Source organism: Chelonia mydas, chromosome 1 (genome assembly GCF_015237465.2).
Source record: "Chelonia mydas isolate rCheMyd1 chromosome 1, rCheMyd1.pri.v2, whole genome shotgun sequence".
Lineage (NCBI taxonomy): Eukaryota > Metazoa > Chordata > Testudines > Cheloniidae > Chelonia > Chelonia mydas.
In genome coordinates this window covers 50309528-50327730 of record NC_057849.1, presented here as the reverse complement: position 1 = coordinate 50327730, position 18203 = coordinate 50309528, and the positions used below count along the sequence as shown (strand labels likewise).

Below are 18203 nucleotides of genomic sequence, written 5' to 3'. Positions count from 1 at the left end.
AATGTAATACATTTTGAACATCCATTTTAAATAAAGATTTGCTCATGTTATCAAAAAAGCCGTAGTTACAACACAAATATTTAAAAAACACACAAAACATATAGTACTTCCAATCTGTATTTCTCAAATCATCTTATGGAGAAGGGCAGGTACCATTATCCTCATTTTATGTAAAAATCAGTGGCAGCATTAAGAACGGAACCCAAGTCTCCTGACTCCCGGTTTTGTGGCATACACAGAAAACCACACTATCTCCCTATATGTAGTTTCTCAAAGTCTCTCTCCTCTTAGCCAATATTTTCAACTATTTTCTTCATATTCAAATTCTTGAATATTTATTTAGTATACCTTTTTGACAGCTAGTTTTAAAATTAAACAGAAAAGAAAGTCTATAAAATTACTTTATATAAAATACTGGGACTGCAAGTCTGGTGGCTTGGTGGCACTACTTGATGTCATACAACGTTCTGGGACCATGCTGGTTAGATTCATTTTAGAAGTAGTATACTCAGGCTTGATAAAAAAGAGGGGAGAAGAGTTGTACCACTACATTAGAACCCTCTGTTGACCAATTCCGATAGAAAAGGAGGACTTGTGGCACCTTAGAGACTAACCAATTTATTTGAGCATGAGCTTTCGTGAGCTACAGCTCACTTCATCGGATGCATACCCCGATGAAGTGAGCTGTAGCTCACGAAAGCTCATGCTCAAATAAATTGGTTAGTCTCTAAGGTGCCACAAGTCCTCCTTTTCTTTTTGCGAATACAGACTAACACGGCTGTTACTCTGAAACCTGTCAATTCCGATAGGAACATTTCATGCCATTCTGTCAGAAGACAACAATATAGAAGGAAACAATGTAATGTTACAACACCAATCTCTGAATTGCCTAGTGACAATGGGGTTCTAAATCTTCTTAATAGGATGCAAATGGAAGAATCCTTAAATGCTATGAAATGTCAGATTTGGGGGACATAGTAAAAATTCTTCTTTATGTGAGTGATTGGGTAGAGAGAGGAAAGCTTGTTTATACAAAAAACATTAAAATTCTTGGTAAAATAGAAACTGAATAAATAATTCTATTTTTTTAAAATCTGTGTACACGCTTTTTTCACCTTTGAAAACTGGACAGTTATACATTTTGAATCATTAAATAACTTTTCTAAAATGCATAAAAATATCAAATTGATTTAGCTACATTTGTTAATAGCTTCACTAAGAAGTCTAACGAAAAAGCATTGCAGAAAGAGCTTAAATTTCTCACTCTTCCTTTCAATCAATATTTGAGGCAAAGTTTCATCTCCAGGGCCCTTAATGGCAGGAATTCCTGGAGCCAGCAAATGAGTAATGTTAAACCTATGATTAGATGATGAGGCCATCAAAGACACTAGACCCTAATGCTACATTCCACTTTATTCCTGTGATTTGCAGTAAAACCAAAGACTAAGGGAGAAGGCATTGTAAGTTATTCCTTCCCTCAAGTAAAGGCTTCAAAAGCTGTTAAAAAAAAGCAGCATGACATGAAACTCAAAGGCCTTAATGGATCTTTTGGAATTTCCCTTGAACCCAGGACTTAAGCATTAGGTAACAAATTTTTCAAGTGCCCTGCAGGAGAAGGTTTGAAGTTCAAACCCCACTGAGGATTCCTGCCAGTGATGTATTTTTCTTTAACTTCTCCCTAACCAATATCCATCTTGGCTAAAAGAAAAACAGGATCTAATGATTTCCTTATGGGTACAGGCTTGAAGAAATGTAACCTACGGACTGGCAAACAGCAGGTAAGTTGAAAAAAAAGCAACTACATTCAATTGTAAATATTACTAATTTTCAGCTCTCTGTACTTTTGACCAGTCTTCACTTAAGCTGTCACTAAATACTCATTGTTTGGGCATATTTCAAATATGCACAGTGGATTCTACAATACAAACTAAAAGCAAGTACAAGCTTAGTAATAGTGGGGTGTGTGTGTGTGTGTGTGTATCTATATAGGCACCTCATTTACACACTACTCTGTATACATTTAATGGTTATTTAGGCATTTGTGTGTGTGTGTTTGTTAAATAATATGAAATTAAAGCTTTGGAGAAAATTTAGAAGCTGTTTGGGATTGGGGATCTAACAGGGTCATACATATTTGCTGTAGAAAATGACTGAAACCAAAGAATATTTGTTGATTCTTTAATACAACTACATTTTACAAGATGACAGGTATGTATGAAATCTAGCCAGTAACATTTTAAATTTACTTAAAATCCACGGGTGAATTATCAGAAGCACCAGGAGAAGTTCTTCAATTTCAAAATATTTTTAATGATTTTGTATTCTCAAATTTTTCATCTTTTTAGATTTCTCACAGAAACACTTAATTATGTTAAATAATTTGAATTTATGATATTGGAAAAATGGAAAATAAAAAAAATCCAAACATCTGAGGGATCATTAATAGCCATTTTACCCAGCTTTTTAAATACTGACCGAAAGCTTACATTAAATGTGCAATAACTTATGTCATATATCCTAGAGGTAAAATTTAATGTCACTACATAATAACGTTTTAAAAATAGCTAATTCAGGAAGATAAACATTTAATGTGAAATTATGACCAAAAATTCTGCATAACAGGATAAAGTATATCATGTATATGCATATATATTTTACACATAACAGTTTAGAAAAGATTACTTTGCATGTCAATATGAATGTACTGCTGCTCTACAACATGTACCAAGAAATTACACTGTACAGAAATGTGTGAGAAATGACATTTGTACTTGCATCGTATTCAAATAGAAAGAATGAAAGAAAAAAATAAGCAAGAATAACAAACTCAAAATTTAGTAATATGTCACTGTGTGAAGAAACTAATACAATTAAAGCCAAAAAAAGTCTTACCTGTGAACAAAGCAGCATAACAAGTTCAACCACAGAAGTACTCGACTTCATGCAAACAAGGCCTGCAGTAAACAAACAATCAAAAGTGAATTAAAAAGGTTACTTATATTAAGTTGTCAGAACTCTGTGGTTTCATACATTCTATAAAACTGAATTTGTTTCCTTAAAACCAATCATTCAAATTCACTGAAACAAGTTTGAAGTGAAAATGGCCTTAAGAACTTTTGATTCAGGTATACACAAATGTACAGAAAGGAGCACACAACTGTTTGGAATCATCATTGTCATATGTAGGTCATAGGTTTTTATTTAATCATATTTTCTATTTAAAATAAGTTTTTTTGAGGGTTAGTGCATTTCAGTGACTAGAACAGTAGAAGGCAATCTTACCCAAGAAAACTTCATATAGAAATACATTGTGAATATACCACAACAATCTTTGGAGGCATGAACCTACATAGACTTATGCATATGAATAACTTTAGTCACATACTCTTGTCTTTGCAGGATCAGACCCTTGTTTAGTAACTAGTTAGATTTTCTTTTGGAAAATTCCCCTTCATGTAGCTGAAAATATAAAAGGTATAGTTAAGGAAAATATGATTGCCATAATAGCTGTCATTTGTTTAATGTGCTTCTGAAATAATACAATTAACTACAGGCTTCCACTAAAATGTCTTAATATAAATGTTACTTTGTTTCCCCCAAAATATGGGTTGAAGATGTAGAAGAGAAATAAATTTTCTTAGTTACAGTGTCAGTAAAAATAAAATCAACACTTAGAATGATGAATGAATTTTGTCATCTGTAATTCTTAGATCAATCATTTATAAATTAAAGCAACATGAGCATAGTTAAATATACAGAACTTTATATTTAACTCTGAATAATTATTACAATATAATGCGTTCATATTTATTTGCAGCTTCAGAACTGTAGATTTCCTTTTGGAGAGAGAATCAGTGTCACATCTTTGCATGTAAAAGATACATTTTAAATAGTGGATTGATTCATTTGAAATACAATAGGCAAAAATACAATAGAAGAAAGGTTTGTTAATTTTAAATATGGTAGTTTCAAATTTTAAAATTAAATAGGATATACATTCATTTTAGTAGTTTGGGACATAGACACGCTTCCTAGGATGTTGAATAAAAATGTCAAATATAGAAAAAGTTTCTTCATAGCACTAGTTACTAAATGGAAAGTTGAAAAGCAAATGGATTTGTTTTAAGTAGGTTTCAACAAACAGCCATTCAACACAAAAGTACTCCTACACAATAACATGTATATTTATTGCAGGTAGTGGATAAATACTCTTTTGTGCCCACTTAGCTAACAACCCCATCCTTATTGTACTGTAAGACAGAACAAGCTGTAAGAAGCCACTAGTATTCCATTTTATCAGTTCTACGAGCAGACAGTTAACTAATGAAATAAGATGTAGATGTGAAAAGCTCATTTAGGGAGACAATTGCTGTAATTGATCAGCTATTCTTATGCTCAAGTGCTAGAGGATCAAAAAAGATTAATGGGACACTTTTCACCTGCAGGCTACCTCAACTATTTGAAACCTGACAAAGAAAAACTAAAGAGGATGACCAAACTATACAGCTAAATCAACACAATTAGCATGGATAATCTGAGTATTTCAAGACAGAATGTACTGTTTGCACCTATATAAATCCACCTTAGGTTCACTGGAATTCAAAATTCTATTTCTGCCCCACATACATATTTCCTTTCAAAATTAAAACGTTTGTCTTTCAGTGTGCGATTTAGGCAAAATAAATTATAAAAAAATAATTCCTGTTAAAGTAATTTAACAGGGGTCAGTCCTGGGGCCGGTTTTGTTCAATATCTTCATAAATGATCTGGAGGATGGTGTGGATTGCACTCTCAGCAAATTTGCGGATGATACTAAACCGGGAGGAGTGGTAGATACGCTGGAGGGCAGGGATAGGATACAGAGGGACCTAGACAAATTGGAGGATTGGGCCAAAAGAAATCTGATGAGGTTCAATAAGGATAAGTGCAGGGTCCTGCACTTAGGACGGAAGAACCCAATGCACCGCTACAGACTAGGGACCGAATGGCTAGGCAGCAGTTCTGCAGAAAAGGACCTAGGGGTGACAGTGGACGAGAAGCTGGATATGAGTCAGCAGTGTGCCCTTGTTGCCAAGAAGGCCAATGGCATTTTGGGATGTATAAGTAGGGGCATAGCGAGCAGATCGAGGGACGTGATCGTTCCCCTCTATTCGACATTGGTGAGGCCTCATCTGGAGTACTGTGTCCAGTTTTGGGCCCCACACTACAAGAAGGATGTGGATAAATTGGAGAGAATCCAGCGAAGGGCAACAAAAATGATTAGGGGTCTGGAACACATGACTTATGAGGAGAGGCTGAGGGAACTGGGATTGTTTAGTCTGCAGAAGAGAAGAATGAGGGGGGATTTGATAGCTGCTTTCAACTACCTGAGAGGTGGTTCCAGAGAGGATGGTTCTAGACTATTCTCAGTGGTAGAAGAGGACAGGACAAGGAGTAATGGTCTCAAGTTGCAGTGGGGGAGGTTTAGGCTGGATATTAGGAAAAACTTTTTCACGACGAGGGTGGTGAAACACTGGAATGTGTTACCTAGGGAGGTGGTAGAATCTCCTTCCTTAGAAGTTTTTAAGGTCAGGCTTGACAAAGCCCTGGCTGGGATGATTTAATTGGGGATTGGTCCTGCTTTGAGCAGGGGGTTGGACTAGATGACCTCCTGAGGTCCCTTCCAACCCTGATATTCTATGATTCCAGTCATCACATACAATTGAGTAGAATAAAGACAAGATAACTACATTAGATAAGTAGCTAGGTCTTCCTCTGTATATCTTTGATACATTTTCAAAAATAAACAGAGTGAACTATGTGGAAAATATTTTGTACACAGCACAAATATGCCCAATGCACATTTTTCTGTTTGTTTCATAACATTAGAAATGTCTGAAGTCCAAAGGCATTTTATAGTAGTTAAGTCATGTGCAGAACTCTCACTGACATAGACAGTTTGGTGTGTGGAACAAAAGTTGAACAAGACTCCATCTGACAGAAAGACAAAATTATTATTCATTATTTCTATTATGCTAATAATTTAGTATCTGGGTCCTTTTGTATTAGGCAGTGTGCACACAACAAAATACCTGCCTAAAGGAACTTACAATCCATATTAGAGCAAATGTAACTATTTGTAATATAAAAAGTTACCATAACGTATCAAACTTTGAAAAATCTTCCTTGTATTATTATTGGCTTAGTGAAGCGAGGCCCCACACTCTACTTCATAGCATTTATCTGTTTGTCTGGATGTAATATGATAACTTTGGAACACTGCGTCTGATCAATTCCAAAATTTCAGGTAGAACCCTATTGATTTGGGTGAGAGGGGGAAAAAAAACAGACTGGAGAACTGAAGGACACAGAGCCTCTGACATCTGGTTAGCACACCAATCAGGTCTGTAATTGTCTATAGATCAAAGGGGGTTGATGACAGCTATTAACACCTTTCATCATAATGCTGTTCCCACCCATCTCATTCCACTACATTTTAAAATGTTGACACCCTGAATGACTTATCTCTCAGACAGAAAAAAGGAAGTTACTTAACAAATTACAAATTGTAAATATTTAACCATTTACACATGAAAACAGGTGAGGAGGGAAGGCAGCTCACAGGAAGCCTGAGTGTGTGTGGAGTGTGTGTGTGTGGGGGCGGGAGGGGCAGCAGGGAGTGGAGGGATGCGAGGAGCCTCTGCCTACTGAATAGGAAGGCCACTTGTCTGGTTTTAACATAAGAACATAAAAGCGGCCATACTGGGTCAGACCAAAGGTCCATCTAGCCCAGCATCCTTCCAATAGTGGCCACTGCCAGGTACTCCAGAGGGAATGAACAGAATAGATAATCATCTAGGGATCCATTCCTGGCAGCCCTTCCATTCCTTCCTTAGGAAGAGACAGGTATTAGTAATTTTGAACTGGATAGTCCTCTTATCGGGTGGTTTCTTCCATCTGGTTCGGAAACAAAACTGTACGTGGATTTCTCCCATATTGGACAGGGGAACACCACTTTGAAGAGCGTGCAGTACGCCCCCCCGCCCCCCCAACCCCGCCCGGTGTGACCCTACACACACCATGCATGCAAGGGTCATGCCGACAGGGGCAGGGCAGCACACTCCTTAAAATGACACCTCTCTGTCCAGCATAACCTTGCATGTGCAGTCACACCAGCAGGGGTGGGCCATGCCGACAGAAGCAGGCCCACGTTATTCCCAGAATAGCAGAATGTCCGGTGTTCCAGGAATGTTTGAGTGGCCACACTACAAAACAATGAAGTGTGCAACCCTCGAGACAAGGGTGGCCTAACAAAGGAAAAGTGAGGGGGATGCACAGAGCTTCTAGCATATAGCAGAGGGGGAAGTGGTAGGGCACACAGAGACCCTGCCATGGAGGCAGGGAGGATACACAGTGCTTGCCATATGGAAGAGGAGAGACTCGGAGGTACAGCAAGCCACTGGCATGGGTAGGAGAATAGAAAACCCTCATATTGAAGGAACTATATCCTGTGTCCAAAGAATTGGGGACATACAGAGCCCCTGGCATGAGGGAGTGGGGAGCAGATTTGCAGGGAGTCACTGAAATAGAGGGGAAAGGGAGGCAGGCACTCAGGGAGCTTGTGAAGGGGAACTGAAGGATACAAGGAGCCCATAGTGTGTACAATGAGTTTGGCCTACTGAAGCAATCAAGCGTGCAACCCCTTCTAGCTACGATAGTACCCAGAGGCCCATGCTGATACTGGGGCCCCATTGTGCTAGGCACTGTACAAACACACAGGTAACACATATTTTTTCCCCTGATGGGCTCACAGTCTAAATAGCCAGGCAAAAGGTGGGAGAAAAGAAATTTTATCCCCATTTTACAGATAGGAAAGTAAGGCAGAAAGTGATGGAGTCACTTCCCCAAAGATCACTCTGTGCCACAGATAGGAACAGAATCTGTGTCTCCTTAGTCCCAGTCTTGTGCTTGACTTGCTAGCTTACCCTTCTTTAAATGAAATAAACATCATTCCACAGGCAATGCATGGGGGGCATGTGGAATCAAGTGCCCCCCAAGATTGCTGCTTGGCTTGCTGCGGGGCAGGGGGAGAGGGGTTCTGTCCTTCTCCTGCTGTGTCTACCCCAGATACACTCAGCCCCACTCCCCAACAGCCAGGCCCGCCACTCAAGGTCACTGGTCTGTGCAGTGCAGCAGCTGCCTGAGAAAGTCTGGCTGGGCAGGCGGCGGCTTCCACTCCCGGCTAAGGCCTGGCTGCCTGGGACAGGGGCCAAGTGAGCCGGAGTCCCTTCTTTCCCCACCCGGCATGTTTCTGTCTCACTTGGCCCCTGTCCCCGGCCCACCACTGCCTTCCCAGCTAGGCTCTCTCAGGCAGTCGCCATGCTGCACAGAGGAGTGACCTGGCGTGGCCAACTTCAGCTGCATGAGAAGCGGCTCCGTCCCGCTTCCTGCCCAGCCCGGCTGCCAGGAAGAGCAGCCAAACGTGCTGGGGGGCAGACGCAGTGAGAGAAAGACAAGCCCCCCTCTCCCTCCCACAGGTAATGTAGGGTGGGGAGAGCGTGTTGGTCCCAGGGTGGGTGCAGGGCGGGGAGGTCACTGGGCAGAGGAGACATGTGGGGTGGTCACGTGTCCTCCCCTTTAGATTGTGTCCCGTCCCCCCCAGTCTGGGGAGGACAAGTCATCTGTGCATCATTCTTATTTCAGAGTGATTTTTAGAAATTATACAGTCATTAAATTGGGTACAGATTGCTACAAGCAAATTAGAGGGATACAAAACTGTGGCTTTTGAGATTGTGGAAAACACACATCAATTCCCCCCCCCCCCCCCCCCCCCACATAGCTCCAGTGATAAGATGTGTTGTAATTTGAAAGAAATAACTAACTGTTGCCTCCGTTTTTCAGCTTTCGATGGGTTGTCCATATACAATCTATATCAAATGCTATTAAAGAAGCTTAACATAATTATTAAAATACAAGTAGATACTTCTTGCATACATCAAGGTCTTTGTTCAACTGAATGGACTATATGCTGTCTATATTTGCTCTTCTTAGTACTTTCTTCATGGTCTAGTCTCAGTTCATTAAATATAACCATCAAGTTCAGCAGTTTGATGGCAACAATGACCACATGTATGGATACAGTAACTGGGGGCACCAAGTGCACGACCTTAGCTAATCTGTAATAAATGATGTATGGCTGGTAATTAGTTGGAAATGCTCTGGTTTTTCAGTGCTCTTCAGTTGCCTCTTAATATATGGTAATTATTTCTTTTGCCATCACTGTGACCTATTAATGCATAAAAAAGATTAATTTCAACTTTACTACTTTAAGTTATGTCTGTGGCATTAATACAATGAAAGCTTCAAAACTTTAAACTCACCATGCAGAACTAGTCAATCTGTATGAATTTCTTTTTCTCAATAAATACAAAGGAGGATGATAACATCATTTTTTAAAAAAACCTTATGAAAAAAGATCATGGTTTTGAATTTCTTTTTATTATTATTAATACAATGTGTGTAGGAGTCTAACTGAAATACCATCACTATTTCGTCTGGTCTTTATCAAGGTTTGTCTGCAGTTTCTTTCAATTATTTTACTTTGGGTTAACTTAAAACCTTATTGAACTAGAATCAATTGTAATATTAGCATGGAAAAATGTTTTATATCCTTTATGGCGCTTAGAAAAACTCTTAATAATTAATCAGATCATTAGAACCTGCAAATAACTTTAACTCAATTACAGTTTCTAATCTACTGAACAAGTCTCAGGTATGTTTATGCAGAGAGTGAGAAAGCAGCTTACTTATTATAGACTTAATTCACATAAAAAACTTGACACTCTCTCACCAACCCATGGCATATACTCAAAACTTAAGAAGCTCTATATAGAATATAAGCATGTGTGAAGAAACGAAGCTATATTATTGTTATATGCATTATTTTTATTACTATGTAGAAAGCGCATGAGATTAAGAATATTTGGAAATGAACACTGCTTAAATCTCAAATATTGAAAAAACTTGAACGGGATACACCTTTTCCTTTCCTCTTCTAACTTCTTATTGGCTATTTTTGATTTCTTTCCCACTCATATAGGGTCTTCCATGTCCTTGTAACAAACCTAAATTCCCTTAGTTTATCTGTAGGGATTGCTATTGAGTATCACAAGACACTCCCCTTCCATACGAGCTGAGCACTCTGTCTCCACCACAAGTCCCACAGTCCCACCTGGCCTGTATATCCAGGGATGGAACGGAAACCAAACATGGATCTCTCTACCTGACGCAGCACAGATAATTACAACTGTCCAATTGTATTCAGCCTTTCCATTGTATTTTATTAGTGTTTATTAGAGATGGTTCACCAAAGTGGTGATGAAATCCATATTAGGTTTAGTCTGAGGGGTCGTATTGGTGACTGGAGCAAAATTAGTTTCGGGTTTAATGACATTAAATCTATTACAAACGTATTGTGAGATTTTGGTTGAAAATGGCAAAATGTTTCAAAATTAGCAGTTCTTGTAAGATTTCCTCCACCTGGGGCCAAAACCTTATGACTGTTTACTTGAGGGATTCTGGCCATATCCAAAGTGGAGCTAGAAAATAATCTTCCAGTTTTTGAATTTAGAAAAAACAAAAAAAGTTACGTGTGGGTTCACATCTGTAGCCTTCCATTTCCCAACCTAACCTGACATTCAAAGGGATTTGGATTCAATGCTCTGGCTTTGGCTCAACTGTAGTACTGACTATGAGAGATACACGAAGGGTAAGCCAGTACTGAAGTGATAAAGGTTGTATAGGGAAGACAAAGAGCTCAAGAAAGAGTGCAACAACAGAGATGGAAATGTTGGAAATGAGTGATATATGTATAAAATTAATTATTAATTGAAATGAGACAGCTTAACTCTTGGACAGGGAAAAAGTGTGAAAGGTTATTGGAAGGATGAGATGACTTAAGTCAGCTCACAGAGGATCACTGTAAGAGGTACTTGCCTGAGCCGAGCTCTGGAAAGACAATGAATTAAACAGTACTTAATCAGTAGCCAGCAGTGGAAAAATCCTTCCCTGTTCAACTAACCCATACGATAGTTTTTTATAGAAATATTGTTAACTTGGTTCTGGTGGAATATTAGTGGCTCCCTGAATCAGGTGGGCTGTGCCTTCTCAAGGGAAAAGATGAAGGAGTACTGGGAAAGATGATACAAAAGGAACATGCAGCAGGATATAACCCTTTGCAAGGCTTACATTGAAAGCTGGATTTCAGAACTGACAGTATTGCATAGCTTATATGTAATTGGGTTATGTTGGCGGGCTAGATTTGCCAATAGAGTAAAGCCTGTCAAACATTCAGTAATGGTGGAAAATCTGCTGGGGAAATGCCAGCAGTGGCACAAACCGACTACAACCTCACATAACCTGGGGGTGGGGATGGGGTCACTGTAGTCTAAGAAGTTGGCACCAATCAAAAATGTGGCAGGTAGAGTCAGGGTCACTGACTGAGCGCTGATCCTCAGCAGGTCTTGCTGGCAGAATTCCTATGGAGAGCCTCAGGGCAAAATAAATCGGCCCCTATGCTAGGCACCATGAGAGATGGGCTGCATAACCATCACAGCCTGATGCCCCCACAAGGGGTAAATCCCCAACAGAGTACAAGGGGCTGCTAATGAGGGGTGTCATTTAAGTGAATATAATTTTGACCCCGCGTTTTTATAGTTAATAAAAATTGTTATGTTTACATCTCAGTCTCGTCTGGTCCTGGTACCAAGTACTGTACAACATGTGTAACTGTTATTCTCTGAAGTTAGTATCCTATATATAGAAAAGCCATCACCTTGTTTCTTAGGCCTGGTCTACCCTGGCGGGGGAATCGATCTAAGTTACGCAACTTCAGTTATGTGAATAACGTAGCTGAAGTCGACGTACTTAGATCTACTTACCGCTGTACCTTCACTGCGGTAGGTAGACTGCTGATGCTCCTCCGTCGACTCTGCCTATGCTTCTCGCTCCAGTGGCGTACCGGAGTCGACGGGAGAGCGCTCAGCAGTTGATTTATTGCGTCTTCACTAGATGCGATAAATCGACTCCCGCTGGATCGATCACTCTGGAGGTAAGTGTAGACATGCCCTTAGACATCAAATAGGTCACTGAGGAAGTATCTCTCAAAGTTTGTGGGGATTTCTGGAACTCCTATCTTAAGAACACTATTGTGAGCATTGATAGGTCATGTAAACAACACAAAATGCCTCAAATTGTCAGTTCAAGAAACAGATCCTAATTCTAGTCTTACAGTAAAAAAGCATGTGGATTTCTACAAGATTCAAATACTCTTTCTAAAAGAAAGAGCAGCTACATATCTTTATCCATTCTGGTTACTAAAGGGAACCTAAAGTAAAAACATAACATATATAGAATAGTAACATAATGGCAAAAAACCACAACACCACTGTGATTATAGGAAGGCCATTTAGTGCAATATATACAAAATTTACTCTTAAAAAATTACAGGCTTTCACACTATCTCATGAGCTATAATGATGCAAATCTTAGAGAAATTGGTGCCACATTACTCTTAGGAATCCAGTCTCTCACTAGAATTTTTGTCCAAGATACATTAATGTGAATTGAAGTCATATATATATAATTCTCATACATCAAATGGAGATGAAAACACTTAATCCATTAAAAAAACACCACAATTTAATTTATAACATTGCACAAAAGGGTTTTCAAACATCATCCATTTTGTCGTTTTCCACATCTGGTAATTCTTCAGTAAGACATCAGTTACTGATGTTCTTAATGTATTATATTTGTGTTTCCCTCTTTTAGTAAAAATAGTTAGCTCCGGGCACCTTTGAACATATTTTGCAGTGATAGATTGTATTAATTTGTCTTCTCCAGCTGACATAAAGGAGGCAGATCTTCAGCTGGTGTAAACTGACATAGCTCAATCAAGAATCTATTAATATGACACGCACTAACCGCCAATGGTACAAAAAGCACCCAGAAGATAGTTTTAAGGCACCAATTTTGGCGTCAACTGAAGGGAATGGGACCACTTTTGAAGCAAGGTGCTATTTAATATGAGTAAAAGTATCAGAATTTGGCCCTAAATTATTAACAGCAGAGCAACTAAATTCACATGTCTCAATCTAGTTCTTTTAGCACATCTATATCAGCAAATAAAAACCCAGTGATCACACTTGAATTTCTTCTCATTCATATTCACTAATATTTCTTTGCCCACAGTTGATCTACCACTTTTGGACACAGTTCAAACTGACAGACAAGGAGTGGAACCAGCCGAGCTGCAAGCTGTTAGCATAGCACAGTCCTGAGGTCCTCATGCAGTTTTATAGATCCATAATTTTTTTTAAGACCAGAAAGACCATTATGATTCCTGCACAACACAGACTACAGAAATTTACCCAGTAACTCCTCTATCTAGCCCCATAATTTGTGGATGAACTAAAGCTTATCTTTTAAAAAGACATCCAAACTTGAGTAAAGATTCAGTAATGGAGAATTTACCAACCCAAATCATAGTTATTTTGAAATATTTATTTTTGTTTTTCAGTTTCCTTTATTTCAATGACACTAACTGTCCTGGTATTGTTATCAGCTCCCCATAAACCAGCATTGACATCACTCTGTCTCCTTCATTTGTCATCCTATATTTGTCTCCACAGACAGACAAATTCTTTTGCCCTCATTATTTATTATTTGTGATTTGCCATTATAAAAATGTCTCCATAGACCAGAGGTTCCCAAAATGTTTTTTGCTGAACCCTCTTTAGAAATTCATGACACATGTATGCCCCCTTTGTCACAGGGGAAAGGGGAGACTTAGATGGTGGTGAGTTCAGAGTCCGTGTGAAGGGGAAGGTAAAGGTGAAAATCCGGATGTGACCAGCATGTGTGCAGAAGAGACTTGCGTGCCCCATTCAAATCTCAGCTGCCCAGAGAGGCAACTGATGCACGGTGGCTCTCCAGACTCCCTGTGTGTATGTATGCATGCAGAGTGCAATGTCTTTGCTGTGGGGCCAGCATGTATGCATGGCACCACCATGGGAGTGGGGATGGGGGTAGGGTGAGAGAGAGAGAGAGAGAGAGGAGGAAAAGGGAGTACGTTCTCACAAGGCTGTGGCTGTCGTGACAGTTGGCGGGGCAGCAGGTTGATGGCACTGTTGAGTAATGGTAACAGGGCCCCAGAGGGTTGGGATCCTGGGTTCAGCCTCCCCCACTCACCCTGTCCCAGGGCACACAGGGGATAGGGTTGGATTAGCACTGGCTACCCTGAAGAAATAAAAAAAAAATCTTAAGTGGTGATGTCCTCGTGCTCTCCCGGTGATCTCATTGCACCACCCAGGGGTCTGTGCCCCACAAACAAACACCACAATTAGCATAAAATAGTTTTGGTCAAATGACCCGCACCAATCAATGAAAAATAAGTGTAAAGACTAGACAATGTACTGTGTATGCTTAGCAGTTAATTTAAAAAGGTAAATGCCATTAGCACCTAAACTGCTAAGCAGAACAGAGTAAGGGGTATCTTTTTATACCTTTGTTGCAGTCCTTTTTTATTGTATAAAAATGTATCCAATTCTGGGGGAGTGGGAGTAGTTTGTTTTAATTTCTAAATAAAACAGGCTTGATAACTTCCTAACATTTATGCTCAACTAACATTGACATGTGGTTAGACAACTTGTTTACCAAGTTTAAAACTGGTGCAATTTGAAACAGCTCAGCTACTAACCCTTCAACCACCAAATTGTATCTTAAAATGGAAAAAATAGCATTTAGCTAAGAATATGCATATAATTATTTTAAGTGTAGTAGCATGAGGCGAGTTAAATAGAAATCATGATCGAAAGATTGTGAAATTAACTATGTATTACTGCTAATTTTTGTAAACGCCTTTTAACAAAAACTTTCTTTGAGTTATCCTTCCAAACTGTTCTAATTCAGGATTTAACCACACCTTCTCTGATGAGTAAGTCTTGGTTTTCCCTGGATATGGTTTCTTGAATCTGGGCTGCGTCCAAATGTTGATGCTTTTTCCTCCACACCATTTATAAAATCTAACTTTTTTCCTCTCTGTCTAGATAGCAAAAACTTTCGTGATCAATCTTGATTACTGCAACATCCACCTTTATGGTCTTTCTGCCACCCACGTGTTGATTCTACCTCAACTTCCTTGTAAAATATGGATGCTAATATTTTCTCCTGCATATCTTAATCCAATCACTACACTGCAAATGATACCAGTTTCAATACCCTTTTTGTGCGCATCTCAAACAACTGTTTCTTAAAGTATCAACTATTCTGTTCACAAACTTTGTGAACTTATTAGTGACCAGTCACTCTTTCTGTAATCCCGATGCTTCTTTTCTAACCTCATCATCTTATTTTCTTTATACCCCTTTTTGTGTCTTCTGTGAAATTAGATTCTAAGCTTTTTAGATAGGGAACACTTGTAATTATATATTCTGTAAGGTGCCTTACAATTTTGGGTGCTGTAAAATAATAATATTAAGTCTGGTTAACAATATATTAATTAAAAGAAAGATGTGAGCAAGTCCATACACTGGAGATGCTTGGAAAGTATAATTTTTCTGTGGAGCTGTGTCTCCACTACTCAAAATACAGATGTCCACATGGACCTCTTTAATTTTTAATCTATTTGTACAGGATAGCTTTGGCTCGGTCTATCGTGAATGTCCCCAAAATGTCCAACAGCCATTAACATACACAAAATTCTAGGTTCTTAGTAAGGTAAAACTCCCATGAATCCAGACAGTGAAACTGTTTTACCCTGTCATCTGAGAAAGGCTGGGGGAGAGAGAGACTTCTGCACGAAGGAACATAATCAAAATCACCTTATTTTATAGAAGATATTATACTAGGTTGTTAAGTGAGAATGACTATAGAAGGTTACTGACTAAACAACAGCTAAAATCAGAAATCAGCATATTGTCCATAGGGCCAAAGGGAGGCTTGCACAAGATCTCTAAGTCACAATTTAAACTACAGATTAGGACAAACTCCCAGACAGAGATCTGTATCTTATAAGTGCCCTTAAGAAACTAATCATCAGCTTGGGAAACCAGTGAAAAAACAACAACCCTATATTGGACACACAGAGGGCAGAAACCCAATCTTTTGAAATACTGATAGTCAGGTACATACCAAAAACTTCCTGCAGAAGATCTAGGACTTTGTTCAAGGCACACATACACAGAGCTGTCTCTTAGGAAACTAAAAGAACTTCTTCCAAATAATGTAATAAGTAATGGAAGTAAAGGGACTCCTTCCTCCAAGAGAGCTAACCCCTTGCACGTGAAGTCATCAGAGATAGGATCTGGAGTATAGGGGTGCAGAGCCTATCACTAAGACAGGAGGTTGGGAATCTGTGTAAGGAGTCACTACTTGTACACGAACAGCTGGAATGTTGACAAACCAGGCTCTTCTTGGGCAAGCAGAAATAGCTACCAGGGCATACATCTGCCTCAATCTTTCAGACAACCTTGACTAATGGGAAGCTGGGGATAGGAGGGAGTCAGGTAAAGCAGGCCCATGGACCAAGGGACAAAAAAGATTCTATGGTAGGCCACAATAGACCACATCTAGGTACCCACTGCAATTCTTCTGGAATTAGGTACTCATCAATGACATAAACAGGTCATATATGGGAACTCCCACCTGGACAAAGGAGTTTTAAATAATAAGAGGGAGCGACCACTCCCTAGGAAAAACTGCATTTTAGTTTAGCCTGCATGGATGACACTTCAACATACATAGTATCAAGTTGTGGCTCTGATAGTGAAATAATTTTAAGCCTACTGATTGGAGGAGACTGACAGAAGCTAGCTTATCTATAGATGGAAGTTATCTCAATATAAGTTGAGATGTAAATTTAGTCACATACAATTATACTGGTATAACTCTGCGTGTGGACACTTTTATTCTTGCATAATAGTGCCCTTTTTTGCTTGTTGGTTGTTTTTTGTTTTGTTTGTCTCAAGCCTCTTTGGAAGGGGTTTAAGGTAAACCAAAAAAACCCACTAATTCTTGAATAAGAGTCCACCTGGGTAGTTGTACCAGTAAAACATTTCTATATAGACAAGCCCAGAGAATGGGAGGAAGTCAAAGGATATGAGTTATCATTCAACATGTTTCTTTCCACCATCTCTGAAGGCCCTAATGCAGTTTCTTAATTTTCTACCCTCATTACTAAACCTTTGAGTCAGTTTTCAGCAATCAATTTTGTTTTTATATTTAATCTATTGCATTTTAGACTTATACACAGTGTAAAATAAATTCTATATCCATAACACCTCAACTGTAGTGTTTTTCAAGTTAACTTGAAGTTGGCCAAGAGTTTTTCAAGTTCTTTCCTGGTTAACGTCTTGAAGGCAAGTAACAAAAGCATGTACATAACCAACAGGATGTATTGCAGGAGTGTATATAAAACACATGGACAAGCAAGGGAGTTTTGTACTGTTGTAATGTTTAATTGGTCACCCAATTAAAGGTTTCAACACATGTCATAAGGGCAAGTGCTAAACAGATATGGGTTTAAAGGCACATTGAACACTTTGAAGGCTGTGAAAAACAACCACTACCAACATCAATTTTGGAAAACCCCTGGGTATTGAGGTCAGACTGAAGGTAAAGAACTATTATATTGTATTATAGAAGAAATGTTCCAGAGCAAAACCTGACACTGGGATGTTATTCACATCCTACAGGTTTATCAAGGCTAGATAGTTCTCTGGGAGAAATTGCTAGGATCCCTGTGTAGACTGATTCTATTTTAAACCTCATGGGGGTAAAGAGTGGGGCAAATACCAGTCTAACCATTTCAAGTCCAAAATCAAGCAGAGTCCCCTGCTGGGTTTTGAATGATGAATTAAGTAGAATAAGAGCTGGAGAACCTCTGCCTGCAGGGAACCGCAATCACAGCATGAACATCCTTTAGATGCTGAATAAAATTCTGGCACAGTGCCTCATTTTTCTTTGGACCTCAACAGAGGAGGAGAAAATAATATAAGAAAAAAGATGCTTGTCCTTAAAAAAAAAAATTCTACTACGTAGTCCAGTGTTATCATGCACCAGTTCCACTTGTTTGATGTGATGAGTCCACCTACAGGTTATGTTACAGTAGTGCTTACAAATGAAATGGCTTGCTCAGAAAGCCTTTATAAAATTCTTTTCTTGGA

The 18203-nt window shown here is 39.1% G+C and overlaps 1 protein-coding gene across 7 annotated transcripts in view; it reads right to left on the bottom strand.

Moving 5' to 3' along the window:
- The window catches only part of NBEA (neurobeachin), an 837833-nt gene that overhangs the window by 392931 nt on the left and 426699 nt on the right, over positions 1–18203 (bottom strand). For all 7 annotated transcript variants that reach the window (XM_027833036.3, XM_043531828.1, XM_043531837.1 and 4 more), the window contains one exon: positions 2893–2954. In XM_027833036.3, the coding sequence (XP_027688837.2) occupies positions 2893–2954 (62 nt within the window). The remainder of the gene's footprint in view (positions 1–2892; positions 2955–18203) is intronic.